This window comes from Varroa jacobsoni, unplaced genomic scaffold (genome assembly GCF_002532875.2).
Source record: "Varroa jacobsoni isolate VJ856 unplaced genomic scaffold, vjacob_1.0 scaffold_1350, whole genome shotgun sequence".
Classification (NCBI taxonomy): Eukaryota; Metazoa; Arthropoda; class Arachnida; order Mesostigmata; family Varroidae; genus Varroa; species Varroa jacobsoni.
Window position 1 is genome coordinate 1 of NW_019214252.1, and position 18,047 is coordinate 18,047.

General features: G+C 39.4%; 1 protein-coding gene across 1 annotated transcript; it reads right to left on the minus strand.

Annotated features, from left to right (window-relative positions):
* Positions 1-1,185: 1,185 nt before the first annotated feature.
* Positions 1,186-5,127, minus strand: LOC111269068 (zinc finger CCCH domain-containing protein 15 homolog). The gene is made up of 6 exons (XM_022848418.2): positions 4,964-5,127; positions 3,440-3,638; positions 2,912-3,141; positions 2,201-2,600; positions 1,765-1,949; positions 1,186-1,508 (listed from the first exon to the last, which is right to left on the minus strand). The coding sequence occupies exons 1-6, from the start codon at positions 5,039-5,041 to the stop codon at positions 1,410-1,412; spliced, it is 1,191 nt and encodes a 396-aa protein (XP_022704153.1). The 5' UTR covers positions 5,042-5,127; the 3' UTR covers positions 1,186-1,409.
* Positions 5,128-18,047: the final 12,920 nt, after the last annotated feature.

Sequence of the window (18,047 nt, forward strand, 5' to 3'; positions counted from 1 at the left end):
CGCCTTTGATAGATATGGAAAATCATCATTCATGAATTCAATCATCATGAAGAATCATGATTCAAAGCTACTTAATTCCAAAATCCGCCGAATTGATTTGATTATGATAGCTTAATAATTATATACTACATAATGCTTATTTTGTGTGCCACTCGCCACCATTTATGAAAACAAAAGCGTTTTCACCTCGATCTCAATTCAAAATCGATCAAAATCGCAGTTTTTTTCGTACTCAGATTCTGAACTGGTAATAGATTAACTACGGTTCGTACTTTAGCAGCTTATATACATAAGATAAAACGGACGTTAGTGGTGTAGGTAGGTTCAGTACGTTGCACAGAACGGCTGACGTTAATAAATTGAACATATGCCTCTTTGTCAGATGACAGTAACCCCCCTTTTCAATTCCGTATGCATAGCAGAACAAGTTCTATACAAAACCTACGCACGAACTATTAATAGCTGGGTCACTTTCTTACGACATCTTACGATTATCGAACATGTCATTTGTACAAGTTAAAAATACATGTAAAATGTTATAACCAAGCGTAGTGAACACCAAACATGCGTTACACTTAGAAAATACTTGTAAAAGCCGAGCGGAATAAGATGAAAAAAGGACACATTAGATCTAATAACGTGATGTGGAACGTCGAGACGTTTGACGCTGAAATTTTTAACGACTTCTAGGGTCATGGAACGCTTAAAGAGTTAATAACAGCGGACTCTTGTCGCTCAATGCTGATGATTGCTTTCAATGCATATGCTGCTAATTATTTAGATCAATTTATAGTATTTTGTTGCGTGCTTTAGGTCATTGTTGAATACATTCAAAAGCAAGAGCAATAATAACCGTTTTAGTAAAGAATAAACACAGCATCTATTTAAGATATAAGACGGCTATATTAGCAACGGACAAATCATACGCTGCTTCGAGATCTTTCCAGTTCGACTAGTGCTGGAAAAATTCAACTGTTTACTGAATATGAACGTAATACAGAAATAAAATAATTATTAAATAGTTACTGCAGACGTACCATTTCAGATAATCTAAACTCAAATATATGCCAAAATATGCTACTAGAAAAGGCGTCAATATTTCAGCTAAATGTAGAGCTTTCAATTCTCACAAAAATGTTAACTTGCTTTTAATTTTTTTTGAGAACAATAAACGCACTTCAAGCGTTAGGTAAGTACAAATTTATTTATTTATTCATGTCCTATTTAATAGCCGCACATAGAATCAAGTTGTGTTCCCAAAATACATCCTCACGTCAGACCACACCGTTTCAGCGAAATCAGATCCGGCATAGCGTATTCCGACGTACGGTTGAACTCAATGTAGTCAGCCGGTTATTCCAAATCCGCCCCTACTGTTTGGCCACCAACCTTATTCTATTGTTAACATTTTAATCATCTTTATCCTCGACGTCCAAATCATCTAACTCTTCTTCTAACCCCTCTAGGTCTTCCTCATTGAACAGTTCTTCATTAACTTGTACCTCCTCCTGAAATGTAGTGGCGATAAATACACATATTTTACAGTGATTGTATAACTACCTATACAATACCCATATTAAGTATCGCAAATATAATAACAAAAAATGACCTGCACTACACCAATTATATGGCGGGCCTACAAATATAATAAGTAATAGAAGCATATCTAATTCTGTGCGTTTTTCGACTGTAACTGGCTTGACTTTAGCCGCGCTGGTGGTTAACGCTGTTAATAAAGTTCTCGTTATGATAACATAATATAACCTTTTTAGGTTGCTCAAGCTCCCAATGTCGCTTCTCGATGATCGTTCCTTCAGAAGGTAGCCGGGTGTCTAGATCTTCTCCTGCAGCAGCTGTAACTTTACTGAGTTCCTCAAGGTTGATCTCCTTTGCCTGAATGGCCACGTCGTCGTCGTCGTCTTCGCGTTGTCGAATGTCGAAAGCCTCACCTGATGGAAACCGAAAAATCGTATACACATTAATTACCTTATAAATTAGAACAAACTTAGAATTCCATTGAGGAGGACCTAACGATGTTTTAGATCTGGTACGTGTAGCGTGTGCGGGCATAGAACGCATAAGTATTTATGCAAGGAGAACAAAGTATAGGACTCACGGCTTCTGCAATGGGTTGAATGGATTAACTCTTGGAGCTGTCTTATCTATATCTCGATAAAACTGAAAGGAAAGAAAGTCGTACCATCGTCTCCATTTTCGTCGTCGTCTTGCGCGAGTTCGGGGTTGAAGGTGAACATGTCCCTGCCAGATAGGCCTACTCTGTTTCCTGCTTTGAACTCGGCCTTTTTCTTTTCATTTTCTTTGCGAGCGTTTTCCTTACGTTCCTCAATTTTTCGGCGTTTCCATGCAAGGAATGTTTCAAGGGTGATTTTCGTTTGATAGTGTCCGAGTGCCGCACGTTCTATCTCTACGAGCTCCTCGATTGAGACGTGGTCCCCTTTATCCTCCTTTTTGCGATCCTTCTTGAGGACAAAACCCGGCGGCAGAGCATGCCGATAATGACACTTACTTCCTCCGTTTGGACATTCCCAGAACCATCCATACTTCGACGATTCCAAGGCCTCCAGAAAGTGCTTACAAATCTAAATTGCAACATATAAACAAAACGATGTTACAGACCTAGCTATGATAATAAAAATAAACTATATTCCTATAGACTATAATATTAGAGAATGATCCTAAAGATGGAATACAGGATGTCTAGCACATTGGGCGTTGGATGAGTATTTTGTTTGTCTATATAATTGGAATATGTCAGTTTGCATTGCTATGACTTGGAAGGCGTGTATTTATCAATATATACAAGACGTGTTCTTATGAATAGCGGATGTTCAATAATGAGATAGCCAGTTTTAAGTGTAATAAATGAGATAGCGCTGTTACCGCAACTCACAATGTCGGTTTTTGGCATCGCCTTCTCGGCCGCCCCGTGTTTCTTTTCAACAACTTCTCGAAGCTTGTCCTCGTCCCAGTCTTCCATTGTTTCTTCCCGTTCGTCGTGGTACATGTTTTTTTTTTCCGCTTTTCGTTCTTGAGCGAGATCATGCGAGAACTTGCACTTCGTGCCCTTTGTACAGACGCCCTGCTTAAAGAAGGCGCACACCACCGTCTTGGGATCGGCATCTGTAGAATACAGAACACCACACGAAACGTGAAACAATCAAAATTAGCAGTCTAATCTACAGCACTAAATGGACAAGCGATGTTTTTACAGAATTCTATGTTTACTATTGCTTGAGAGCATGTTGCTACCTATAATCAATATCTAATTACAGTCGTTTACGGAACAAGCAAGTTCTATGATGCATAAGAGCGCACTGTCGCGATACATTCCGGCCTAACTGCTGACCGTTTATAGTAATAACGACGCCTGGTTCCGTAACTCACTCGACCCCTGTATTTGGGAAGAGCTGTTAAGTACCTTTCGGTGCTTTCTGGATGACCGGTCGGAAAAGAGCGTTTAGCTCTGCCAACTCTGCATCCTTCTTTTTTTTCTCTTCCTTTTTATCAGGAGCTGCAGCTCGCGCGGGCTGGTTACCCTGATGAACCTGTTTTTGCACCTGCTGTATGAACTTCTGATTCTTGGCGCCTTTTTTATTCTTCAAACCAAACGTTTTGTCCTGCAATATATCAAACGTGCAAGCAACAGAGGCTATGACGAATATGTTGTAATTATTATTCCTTGTTACATATGGTCTTATGAAAGGAAATAACACACTACAGCAACACGGGCAATAAATAAAGGTAATACGGATCGTTATACTCTCAGGTAAACAATTGACAGGATAAATGTTCTACAGAATTTCCTACAAAAGATCATTAATAATGGTTTTACCTGTGGCCCGGTCAGGTTCTCTGACTCAGAAATAAATTCATTACAATCTTGTGTTGCCTTATTTCTTTTTGAAGATTCTGATTTATACTGTATTGTAACTACAAACTTCACGTCCTTGCGATGATTCTATAATATCCCGTGAGTCGGAAGAATATTAGCCCTTAAGAATGATTACAAATTACGCTGTTAGGTAACGCTGTTAGGTAACGTCATAACTTTTGAATAGTTATAAAGGTTATCATTTTTTATTAAGCCCATTTCTACAGCTCAAAGGTAGGTCAGGATGTATATTCTCTAAAGACCTGGATTCTCATTGCGAGCTCAACAGAGAATAAGGTCAAAATGGTTTACAGCATAATAAAAGAAAACCGTATTCAGCATAATAAAAGAAAACCGTATTTAAGAAACTGAAACACGCTGCAAACTTTTTACGTTTTTACAAGAGAGGGTCTCAGAAAAACGTGCTTATTAGCCGTCGAGCCTTAACACTATAAGAAATGAAATTTGCTTCTGTTTTAACAGATACATGTAACCTCGATTCACACTATTTTATTAATTAATGCATCAGCACAAGTTTAAAAATTCTTAGTTTATTGACGATTCCAAGTGACTAATTTTACTTGCAGACTTCGTATGTGAAAGAGATCCAAATGTGGCTGACTGTATATATAATGGGTCCAGTAGGCTTGGTCAGTGGTGTAGAATTCGTAGTTGGCATTCGATTACCGCTCCTATCTAAATCTCCCGGCTTGCAGATCGACCCATACCTGTGCCCCGAACGCGGTGGATGGTTCCTGCACCTCCACGCCAGAAACAGGGGCACAGCTTCGTTGGCATTAGCGATAAAAGTACACTTCGCTAGAAAATCCGCTTTTTAAAAACCCAAAAAACATCGCGATAGTATACACGCACAAGTGAGTCCCATGCTTCGATTTTAGAGCCTAATAAAAACGAGCGACAGATTTCTTCGTGGAGATAGATACGCTAGTCAACCGGAAGAGCACTATGGTAGCATATTTAATCGAGTACGATGTTTCAGCCGAAACATGCTTCCGAACGGGGTGAGGAAATTAGCTATTGGGCAGCTAAATTTCATTGACGTGTACAAACCTCGATCACTTTCTCCTTTTTCTTCTGTTCAGCTTTTTTTGAGGGTCCCGCGGGTGCTTTTTTGGGGGGCATTTTCATTTGGGTCACCAAAAAAATCCTTTCAGAATGGTACCGACAGAACCACCAAAACAGAAATATGTCGACTCTATATGGGGGCCGCCATCTTGATTTTAAACATCGGATCATTTCTTTACTGGCACCAAAAATTATTATGCTGATAAAGATTACGCGTGTTCATAAATTATCTGGTGAATGGCAAATTTGATTAAAATAACTATAGAATGTGTTTATGATAACCATGAATATTGTTGGAAAAAATTCGATAATAGCGGGAAATTCGAATTTTGATATATTAATACGCATGCTTTCCAGACAGACTCCAAGATCAGCGTACCTTCGCACTATAATTCATTTATTTATCGTTTGGGTCACAAGTCGCAAATAAAAAGAAGGATTATTCTATGCGCATAAATTGTTATAACGGCTTGAAATAGTAAATATGAATACTTATATTCCCAACAAATGTCGCTTTTCAAGTCAACGGATTTCAGAGATTTCTAAATTCTGCGCTTTATACAGTATTTCAGCGGATGTTTTAGCGGTTGAACCTTACTAGCGACTACTTTGGCCTTTTGTCTCCAAAACTACGTTCAATTCAGTTAATTCTCTGCAAAACCCTTAATTAGTGTCTTACATACGTACTAAAATTAAAGCATAATATAGACTTGAACTCTACCACCCCCCGAGAGTACTCCAAGCGATCCTTTTCAGTGGGTCGATGTTTTGTTCCCCTTCGCTCGGTCCACTTCTACGTACACAAATAGTTCGTAGCCAATTGAAAGCAATCCAGCCCTCTCCAACCCTCACTCCAATTCAAGATGGCTGCTGACAAGGCGTCTGTCAAAGTGACAGCCTTTATTAAACCGTTGTTGACAGAGCGATTGCAATTGGAGAAAGCTGACGAATTTTTCTGCTAATCGCTCCATTGGTTTGTTCGGCTCGTGCTAGCGGCGGGCAATGGTTCCAGCGTCAATATTATGTTGGTACGCGTGCTACTGCTACTGATATCCGTTCCGACCGATTGTTTACATATTACCCCGTAGGTTACCCTTTAACGGCAGCAGAAAGTCGTGGCGCAGCTACTTGTATGTGCGGAGCGAGGAGGAGCTGCAGTACAATGCAGTGTGCTGCCGTTCGGGCAGTAGCGGGCTGCCAACGAACGGGCAAGCGGAATCTCTGTGGAGTATGGCCGTCACTTGCCATCCAGTCCTGGATACAAAGGGCAGAGTGTTGTGGTGTCCTTATCGATAGTTCGGAAAGCCGTGTTGCACGGAAACTGGATGCAAACAACAAGCTCAAATAAAGGGAGCCTTTGCTCTACCAGTGTTTCAATCGCCGCAGCAGCAGTGTTGAGTACTGCTTTGCTCCGCGTTAACCGTTACATACCAGTATTTTAAAGAGAAATTAATATCAGTATGATTAGAACGGTCTCTGGCTGATGTTTATGTACTTGAAGAAAGGAGGATGTCGACCCAGGTCGTCGCGACGTGACGGAGCGTATGTGTGGCTTTGTTGTGTCAGGCGTGCTTAGTGCCTTTCTGTTGTCGGTGAATGGTGACGGACCAGACTAAAGCGAACAGTACGATCAGGATTTTTGTATGCTTGTTTCTGTTGTCGTTTTCCATCTTGTTATTACTTCCGCTGGCCGTGCTTGACACAATGAGGGACAGCGTACCTGCTATGTATAAACATTGTCTCACCTCAGTGGATTAAGCCGACTGTGGCACCACAAAGTGCCAGTGTATATAGTGAAAAAACATAAGATCAGAAGAATATCAAAAGAAGATCCTGTGGTGAAAGACGTGCGCTCTGTTGTGCTCGAATTTATGGTCGCAGCACCAGTAGTCAAGGAGGACGTACTGGTCTAGTTCGATGCATTGGTTGTGAAGAGTGTTAATGAAGAAGCAGAAAAAAACGTGCGTTAATAAAGAAAAAGGGGATCGTTGTTAGGGTAAGTACAAAAATTAATGAATGAGAATAACAGCCGAATAGCACGACGACGTACAGGATCGATTTGTTCTATGGCTGGCAGTGTTGGGCGGATTGTAGAATTTCGGTGGGCGTAGTTTGTTTTATTAGAGGAGAAGTCTGTTCTATTCTGCTTTGCTGCCCTTCGTTGAAACAATGGCTGCAGTTGAGAAGACGGGCAACGCCTGTGAATGATAAAGCAAACGGGGCAAACTTTGGTCTGAGGGTCGAACGGGTTTCAGTCGTACGCAGAAACGTCCTGGAGGGCGCTAGACAAAGTTGACTTTGTCAAATCCAGAGTTAGACGATTTAAATATACCTTAGGTTAGTGTGTGAGACTGACTAACTGTGGTAATTGCACACCTTTTTGAAGCTGCGGTTATGCTGCAGTGTACTGGAATCAAATGCAAATTTAACCGTTATTTGCAACCGTAATTTAGGGATCATCGACCGAAAAATCGACGTTTGGTTACGGTCAGCGTGGTCTAAATCACAAATAGACACATGGTGGAGAGCTATTAGGATGCGTAGACTTATAATGGCGTTGTGAGACTCGTTTTTAAGGGATCCTTATGACGGTAAGTTAGACTAGGAATCATTAGTATAATTAGTATTGGTGGTGAACTGGTAATGTTGCGACAAATTCGAGCAAAATTCATAAATAAAAGCAAATGTTTTTTTTGCTTAATGGCGCGGTTGCTCACATCTGCTTTCACATATTACGTTCGTCTAATGGGTTATTTTTCAAAATCGTCATTTCGACTATCTCAACGGTTCCTGACGACTTCGCTCAATGTTCATCTGTCCTTATATATATTTAGGACCTTATTCTTGTTGGCACGGTGCTGTGCTAGCCCTTCGTGAATATGGTGTTCGGCGTATGGATAGATGATGTGACTACAGTTCGGTGTAAGTGCATAAACAGCAGCCATGTTGACAAACTAAGTATAAGCTTAAGTAGCATTTAAATGTCTTCAAATTGAACACGTGCTAACAAATTGACCCGGCAACTTTCAGAGTCCCCTTTTGGGGTTACTTTCAGCTGCAATCAACTGAAAAAAGCTGTCTGACGATATTTATCGACGGAAGTGAGTTTTGGCTGGGGTTTGCATTCATAATAGATTTAAATGTTCGCTGTGAAAATCCAGTTTCTTTTTTAAGGCGATGCTACACCAAATTCTGCCAACTTCGAGAAGACAACCATTAAATCTGGACGATTGCACTGATCAATAGCCATGAACACTTATGTACAATACTTGGCAAACGAGTTTCGTAGAATCATCTGAAAAAAGTGCTTTTAATTAAGTAATCCAAACATCTAACTATTACGCCTTCAGTAGAATTATAATTTATAGATATACCTTGTCCGTTGTTGGAGATCCCTTAAAACATCTGCCCAAATCTGGGTATGTTGTTACTGAGATTATAATTTTGTTTTACTGCAGAGGCGGTACTTAATATATAATAAAATAAATGTACTTCTCTATGACGTTGATCAACTCGTGGAAGAATCATCCATAGATTTGCTTTTACGCCCGTATAGGAATCGTTCTAAGGCTTACCTTCTATCGAACTGTGGCACTCTGTAATGCGTAACAGTTATTGCTTGCTTTTTTCATTCGGATATTATACGATTTTTAGTACTCCGACCAATTGGCAGCCGCGACGGAAAGTGATCAAGCGTAACAGCATATGAATCGCTGGTCAGCGAAATACGTGTTTCTCAAGCAAAAAATGCCTCTAACTAAAGACGAACATGTAAATTAATTAACGTTTTTCGGAGTAAAGCGGAAAATACAAACGTGAGTTAGATCAGTAAATCTTCCAAACCGTACGTGAGAACTTTGGCTGGCTTAAACCGGAATATGCTGGGAAGTGCGATGCGGTGCATCATTGATGTGTTGCCTCAACGAAAAACCCGTTATTACCGAAAATTAGTTATAACTATTCCTAGACGCATCACTCAAGCCCCAAAATTGCCTCACACACATGAACATACTCATTCAGACTGTTGTTTGCTTCAATATGCCGAGTAAGTACAATATCTTTGTGGTGTTCGAAACGTACCGCGGCGAAAGGCCACACAGGGCTGACACAACTAAGACAGTTAATACATTTTTATCTTATTTTAATTTGGAACAAGCTTAGATAAGTAATAAAATACATAAGTTTGGCGTATTCCTTACCTGGGATGTGTTTGAGAAGCTTGAGCGTTTGAAAAGGTCGCAGCTATTGACAAGTTATAAATAGAGCTTAGTTAAATTTTCCTTGCATTAGGAAAATTATTTGGGCTCTCGTATACAAATAAATATACAGTGCGCAATTGTCCGTTATAATTTGTGCTGTATATTGAAGCATAAGACACTGCCGTGTTTTTCGAATAGAGCATTCTAAATTCGAAATCCATGTTCTGAATATATAATTTAAGCAAGCTTTGGCTTCAAATAGCTAAATTTATATCTGATCACTACACGATTCGCTGTCGCTTATTATTATATTTCGCTTTTTCTCTTCAAGTCCTTCAATAGCCTCGTTATAGTTACCGGCAGAAACAGTGGTAAGACTTGACGGTGGCACCGATCTAGCTAATTAGTATTTTCTAAACAAGATACTGTCGACATCTGTTATTTCGCTGGGTTTTTGTTTTGCTGTTGTAAATAAATGTGAGATTTGAATTATGTATAGGAATATCTGCAGTTTACATAGAATGGCGTTGTAAGCCTATTGCCTTGTTGGCCTGATGAACACGTAATGGGTTCGAATTTGGGCGTGGGTAGACTTCGTTCTGTGCTGGAAGTCAGCCATCTAAAAAAATACCGGATGTGAAATTCGAAGAACTCTTTAGTCAGAGGAATCTTGGCATGATACAATGCTGAATTTTTTTCGCCTGGACCTGAGACATCGACGTCTCAGCATTCGTATTGCTGCGCGATCACAGATTATAATGAACTATTATCTTGAAGTTGTAAAATGCAGTCTTCACTAGTCCATCGTACTTCACATTCGCTGTATCGTAATTTTAACTTTGTTAAAATGAATTGCGAAGAAATCATAAAGATGCCCTAATGTGGCTTTGTGTCTTTGCCTTCCGATTTTTACTGATACAAAATACTTGATTTGCCATTAACCTAGTAAAGCCCGTAGCACAATACCAATAGTGCTTGCAGTAATAAAAAGAAGTTATTCAGTTCCCGATTGCTGCACCTGAATTAGAAATTTAGCAATCTTGAGGAAGCTTCACGATAAGTGAATTTAATATTTAACGAGAAAACGCCATATTCCTTCAATCAGTGAAATGTTATTATGCAGTAACAATAATCCAAGAGCTCTTTCACTAGCTACGTGCGGACGCCAACGCGGTAATGGCTGTGGTAATGGTAATTTTTACGATGATTATTGTGAACGAGAATCTGGCGTGCTCACGTTAGTGTGTGTGTGTGTGTGTCTATATGCCTTGAACCGATAGTAAACGTTACGTTATTATCATAAAAAATTGTTGACGGATGCGTCTTCCGCGAAGTCAACCTAAGATAACGTCAGCGCGTTTCGAGTATATATCGAAAATATACTTTCCTGTGTACAGAGACGTATGAAATGGAACAGTAAACTGGTGAGATATCTCTCGACTAATGCTAGCGGCATGCCTACATTTGATAACAGGTAGAAATTGATATACTCTCCATGTTTCTAAGTGATACTGCTTAGGATCTCATTGTATTCGAACGTCTATGCTAACAACATACATCTATGTCTGGTTGATAAATCTATACATGTCCCCGTGTCGACACAGAAAACGGCTTTCGGATTTTTCTCTATCCACCGCCAGATTTGGCGATAATGAGCAATTGATATTGTTTAGTAGAGGAAGCTAGTTTCTTGCGCTGCGGTGTCTATAATTTACTGCGTCTCACCGTATCTGACGTCTCTCATTCCAGAAATACGAACATTAGACTATAATTATGTTTCGCATTTAGGCGGGTTTAGCAGGTCCACCTTAAACTCAAGTTATTCACCATGAACTGACTATACGATGGCGATCTTAAAAGATTTTTTTATGGGTAAAATAGTGTCATTTGTCATTACCAAATAGACTATAATCTTTTAGATTTAGCAAGTTAGATGCACGACGTATTGCTTTGAGATATGGTTGATATTTTTCTTCGTGAACGGTAAATCCGTTAATTCTTCATTCTATTTTCCCCAATCATATACATGCATATATACGCATCGCTTTCTGGGCTGTACAGTGCTCTAACATAGCTATCCTGATAAAATCGTACATGCTAAAGTTACTGCGCAAATAAATCAACTTAAATCAGAATTTTATCGTGCACGAGCAAGTGCAACAAGACCTTGGAAAAAGGGCCTACATAACACGCCGATAGAGGAAAGGTCAGATATGCTTATTGTGTGTCGTTCAATGTATACAGTAATTTAAATATGAACATATATTAGCCTTGAAAGTCATAGGTATTAACGTCTCCACCTTATTCTAATGCTTATATCCTGATTCTAATTATTTAATTATTAATATGGAAATCGAAAAAATCATCGATTTCTATTTAACTACAGCTCACTGATATATGCTCGTTATGCTTTTCTTGGCACCGTTAGACGGCACTGCCTAAGCAGCTCCCTGTTTCTAGTTTCAACATGACCTTTTCTACTATGGGACTCGTTGCTCAAGGGAAAGGAGGACACAAACATAACTGGATCAAGGACCTTTGCCAGAGTCGCAAGGCTATTTCGTCTCTTTGCCAGGATCCACTCTCTTTGTAGCAACCTCGCCTCCACTCTTCCTGACCACTGTTTCCTATCAGCATTAGTCCAAAGCTCCGTTACCCTTTCTTTCGCCTCCTGTGAAAAAGGATGGTCTTTGTAACAGCTGTAATTAAATAGAAATCGATATGATTTTTTTATTTTCGTTCAATTTGTAATTAAACATTTAGAATCAGGATATAAGCATTAGAATAAAATGTAGAAAAACGTTTTCACTAAAGACGTCAATAACTGCGACTCTCAAGGCTAATATATGTTCAAATTGAATGTAATTACTGTATATAGGGAACGACACACAATAAGCATATCAGACCTTTCCACTATGTGTTACGCAGGCCCTCTTTCCACGGTCTTGTTGCATTTGCTCGTGCACGATAAAATCTTGATTTAAGTTGATTTATTTGCGCAGTAACTTTAGGATGTACGCTTTTATCGAGATAGCTGAACAGCTCTGGTAAAAAAGTGTACAACCCAGAAACTGCGGCGCAGAGAATTTCGGGATCGCTTTTCGGCAGTGTAGTCCACGTTTAGCAAAGTTAGCGACAAATGGACGCGCGCCTTGCTATTGAGGGCCGGAACGGTTCCGGAGATTCGCCTTGCCATAGGAAGATTTGCCTTTTTCATTGATGTTCCAGACATCCGAAACGACAAAATATCTGCAATATAGCTTAGGGAAAGAGCGCGCGCTACTTCCGCGGCGCTTCAGGAGAGGATCTTGACCGTGACGTTAGGAGCGACCTTGAAACATAGCTGAATATAGCCTTTTAAAGTCCGGATTTAGTTAAGGGTAGCATATTTTCATCGAGCTGGCAGGAAGGTTGGAGCGTATGAAACGGGTGGAGAAACAGGAAGACGAGTGGCATATGGGGCATAGACGGTAAGAATCTGGCAGGAGATACTTTGCCTTTTGCGTTACGTTTTTGAGACTGTTAATAACAGCGGTTCTACGTTTAGCAGGAGCTGGAAAATACGTCCATACAAACAATGATTATCTCGTAAAAAGTACTACATTCGATTAACTTATTCCTCATATTTAGTACGTTTCTTAGATAGTATATTAGTGGCTAATGCCTTCGTGACTATTTTAAGATCTGTTACGAAACGACAACAAAGGCTATATAAGCAGACTGATTAACTGCTCGTCGTGATGAGATTCGAAAGATGTATGCGATGGAATATTTAAACTGGGCTGTTATAATTATTGTGGGGTGCCTGACCATAGAAACTTGCCGAAAATTCGTTACCTATATCTGGCCATAAGAGGTAGTTAGTAATACTTATGAGCAGCCTACTCAAATCAGTATTACTTAATTTTTCAATTATCATTGTATGGCTAACAGCGATTATTTTTAATGTCTTCAGTAAGTCTATTTTCTGTACATTTACATTCCTCATTTTGAGAAAGGATATAATTAAAAACTCAATTACCTACCTACCTTGTGGCCTAGACAACTTTTATCAAGGAGTTTTAGAGGCGCCTATCACAGTGAGTTATTAGGCGGCTACGTATTAATGGCCAGAGATTAAACGCAAAGAGCGATGGCCTTTGACGTCAAGGTCTGGATAGTAATAGAGAATCGGCCACCTAAAAGTCGCCAGGTCAAATCGTAGGGACATGAGGCACCACCACAGACAGTCGTCCGTAGGTTTATGAGCGTGAATTCATTTAATCTAAGTTAGGTCGTCGAATTGACTCCAACAGCGTATCCATTTAGTTTGTATGCTTAACCACTTCGGCCACTTAATTTCTGTTTACCGAGTGTCGTAAATGAACAGGCCTTGATCTAGAAGAGTAATTATCCGTAAGTATTACATGATCAGCTACTACGGAAGCGTCACCTCAGAGATTTGTCTGGTCTAAGAATAAACAATCATGTGTCGTGTACCGTACAATTTGTGTTAATAAAGAAAAATATGCATTGTAATACGTTCGTTCAATACTAAATATGAAAATCACGCGGGACGATATTTGTTATGGTAGTAGCTTCTAGTAGTCGACAGGATTGCCGTGTCGTTTCCGAATTTCGAGGTGCATCTTCAATCCTTTCATCCTTAACAATCAGGTCGCGTCCAGTTGGAACGAAAGTTGATTCGGTGCTATATTTACATCTTACCATTGCAGTCTTCCCTGACAAAAGCGAACGTTTCTACTCGACAACAAATTGCCAATTTGCTTTGTTGCTTTCTGCCCACTTTAGGCTTGTTTTGATTTGCCGTTATGTCTTTAACTAAATTAGTAGCCTTTCCCTTATTGTAAGGTTTGACCCAGGCTTCGTTTAAAAAAAGTCTTTTTCTAAAATAAGTAGAAGTAACTAGGCTGAATTTACATGTCGATATGCATAGGCCTTATTTGCTTCGCCATCTTTCCTGTTATATTTTTATCTAGATGCCACAGCAGAATTTTTTTCCATATTTCTATCAAGCTGTATTTGTTGTGCTCGCTATTGTTACCTAAAATATTTCATAGGGTAAGCTTATTGGTCTATGTGATCGCCCGTCTTTGCACGTAAGACAGGATATTATGTTATTATAGCGAGCAAGCCGTTTTCCTATAACAGTGACATGTATCAACCGGCCCGACTTTTGCTAGATTCGGTGGACGGCGCAAGACGATGACACGTTGCAATATAAATCACGATATTAACAACAACAAAAGCAAAAACCATCGTACGATACTAGAAGCTAGAAGATAATAGAAAACAATGGAATAGTATCGACATAAACTCTCGCTTTTGGGACCAGTCTTTAGAATTCAGAGCGGCATATGTATATCATATGGCCACCTACTACTGCCATATATACATTACACAGTATTAAGTCCTCTGTAAATAGGCCGTTGTTCTGTTATATTTTACCTTAACGATTATTGCATTGGATATAATATTGGGTAAATAACACCCGTAGCTTCTCAATCTTGTCACGCACGTTTGACGCATATAATGAGGCCGTTTGTTATGCGGTCACTAGGTGGTCTCCTGATCGACTAAATTTAGCCGAACCTATATTCCATGATTAGATTTGTATATCACAGCGTATCTGCCTTTTCTATCTCGCAGCAATAGCAATGGAAGTAATAAGCTCAGTTAGCTGAAAGAAAATCGACGCAGTGAAATCACGAACATCGTAGTTATATAGACAAATAATGGCCGAAGTGACCCAATTACTTGAATCGTATTTTGAAGTTTAAGGATGCTATATGTTTGAAGGGCTTGCAATATTTTTTTTGCAATTTAATGCACATACGATATTTGTAGTACAGTTTCAGCATAGTAGAAATGAATGATACGTAACAGAACGTTACAGTAGACTTGGGTACAAAAAAGGCTTATACGTTTTGAGAATATTATGGTAAATATCATACCCTTTTTTCCTTCCATGCACAAATCGCACCCTATCTACCAGTGGTTCTTCTAACAACGTATTTTATATGCGAAACTCTATCTTATAGTGGCTAGCTTTGTTGGTTGTCTTGGGCTGTAACGGTAACGGTAATCCCTTTCAGGGAGTCACTATACCCGATGACACGATAGACATATTCCAATTGCGAGCCCAAAACTTGAATGTGGGTTCGCTAATTAAACCGTGGCTATACTACATGATTGGCCGCGCATTTTGCAAGGCATGTTTAATTATCTTTACCAGTTAGTAAATTAGTGGCTTTTTGTGGCTCTCATATATCAGCAAGCAGTAAAGCAGCCGATGCTAATCTTACTTAGGCGGTGTGTTCGATAGTCAACACAGCGAGAAGTAACTCGTCTACCTTTTGGCGAAAATTTGGAACTTTTGGCATAAGTTGTAAATTGAAGTCATTACTTTATGCCAGCGAAAGCAAACGTGCAGGACAACGTACACTATCGAAAAGTAAACATTATTAAACGAACCAATGTACATGTGCTTATTGTTTTGCTTATTTTTTTAGAAATGATCGAAATCTGCTGCCTATGCAAGGCATTTACATCGCACAATTTGCCTTTAGGTTGATTCAGGTCATCGTATTCTTACCAGCTTTTTTGCATCGATCTGTAAGATGTTGGGCGGGTCGAATAAACGGAACGGCAATGATTACAATGAAAGAAATGTAGTAAAAATCTAACTCACAGCGCATCTGACACTATTCTAAATGATTGGCCTACAGCCTCAATTGCATTAAATGGCACTATGAAACGATACTATACACGAAATATTTCTGTAAATGAGTAATCTGTGTTAACCCTCAGTCGAATTAAAATAATGAAACGAATAAAGAGATTTTGATTGGCAAGAAAGACCGAAGTCAACGGAAGCAACAACTGCATAAGACAGGTATTTCTCAAAATAACAATGTCTAGATGGTCGAAACATGATTGGCAACAAGGCGACGTGGTCTTTACGAGTTGTGTACATAATGTTTGTTATCCGTCTGCCTCATCATTTACGTAGAGAGGTTACGTAGATTCTTTAAAGTTTAGGGACGTATTATTGATCAATGATCTTATCATAGCACCCTTAGTTCCCGTGATCCCAAAGGTCGCAGTTCCAAAGGCGATATGTAGCAAAGTACAATCGGGAAAATTAAGCAGAGAAGAATACGGGGAATATGCTTCGATTTTCAGAACCAACGGCGACAACGAACACATCAAAACTGACACCTTTGGGCCAAGCCTTAACATTTCCGTTAGAAACCCCATTTCAAGATCCGATATGTCGAAATGTCGCAAAGACCACAACACGTAATAGAATGCGGATCGAAAAATAGCTGCAGCCTCAATCGAAGTTTTTACAAAATTAAAATCGTCACATAACATTTCTGAGAACGATTTTCTGTGCACATTGACGGTATGTCTTCTATACACTTTTACCATTTATAGATGGTATTCAGCTTCACAAAAAAGGCTGCTTATGAGAGTGGTAATGAAATGTTCCAGTTCTGCCCCTCATTACTGGAAGAGTACGATGAATGACTTTCTGTGAATTGCTATAAAAGAGAGTTAATGAACGGCGGTTGTGGGAGAATAAGAGAGATATAGTGAGAAGGCGTGTCTGGTTCGAGATACACCCCCATGGAAAAGGATTTATACGAAGAAAGAAATTCCAGATTTAACCGCCGTGTGTGTGAAATGTTACGTCTTTTTGTCAAATCCTAGCTCATATTCGGTAGTGAATATTGGATATAAAAATATGAAACTTAGACGCGTTTCATAAATCCGGAGTAAAAAACAAGTTATCTCACGCAGAAAATTTATCGGCACACCTAATAGAAGTCCCCTACCTGTGCTGCGTAGAATCTATATCTATGACTTGGTCAACAGTTAGAATGGCTAGGAACATTATGCATATGCGTAAATGATCTTTACGTGTCTGTAAAAGAATAGGAAAAACAACAAGCACATTTCCCAATGCTGCTAGCAGAAATCTCTCACACTGAAGCAGCGATGATCCGATAATTTAGGTGAATTCATAAAGTTATTGCAGTTAAAACGATTACTAACTATTGCACCGAGATTCGGTAGGCCAAAGGTATTTTTACTAGATACTAAATAGTGGTAAATAATTTGTTAGTCATAAGACTGGATAGTTCCTGATAGGCCATATATACTCAGTGTCATACCATCCCAGACATGTGGAATGGCAGAAAAGGACGTTATTCTAATTGACGCAAGTTTGACTTAATGGACAAATCGTTCACATGTGCTATGCAGAACTATCACTGACATATCCGTTAGTGCAAATTAAACTCAAAATAGAAACCATATTTCCTGTACGCGAGTACCACGACTTCATAAATAAATCTACTTTTAATGGTTTGCACGGCGCCATCGGCCCCAAAAGTCGACTAGTAGATTGGCTAGTAAATTGAGTTACGAAGAGCGCATTAATCATATCCAACTGGTTGCTAAAGATCTTTATATAGGGTATCCAAATTAGAACGAATACATCGGAGTATCCCTAAATAATGATCCGCTTTTCTTTATTGAGTAAAATGATGGACATGCAGGATCATTTGTAGAAGAATCTTTACAATTCGCAGCAGTAGTCGTTGAATGCTTTCTGTACTTAGAGTGAATGGTGACCTACCGTGGCCCATATCAAACATAAATTTTCTTTATGGCTTGCTGTTTATCTACCCATAAGACAGCACTAAAAATATGTGCATGTTGATGAGTTCAATAGTGAGTTGTGTCGAGGTGCTTCATGGGTAGCACGCTTTGACAGCACATGTTGGTTACCAGCATTTTTCCGTCTAATATATATCTATATTCAGCCTCGATCGGAAAAATCGTCGGGTAGCAGCTAGTTA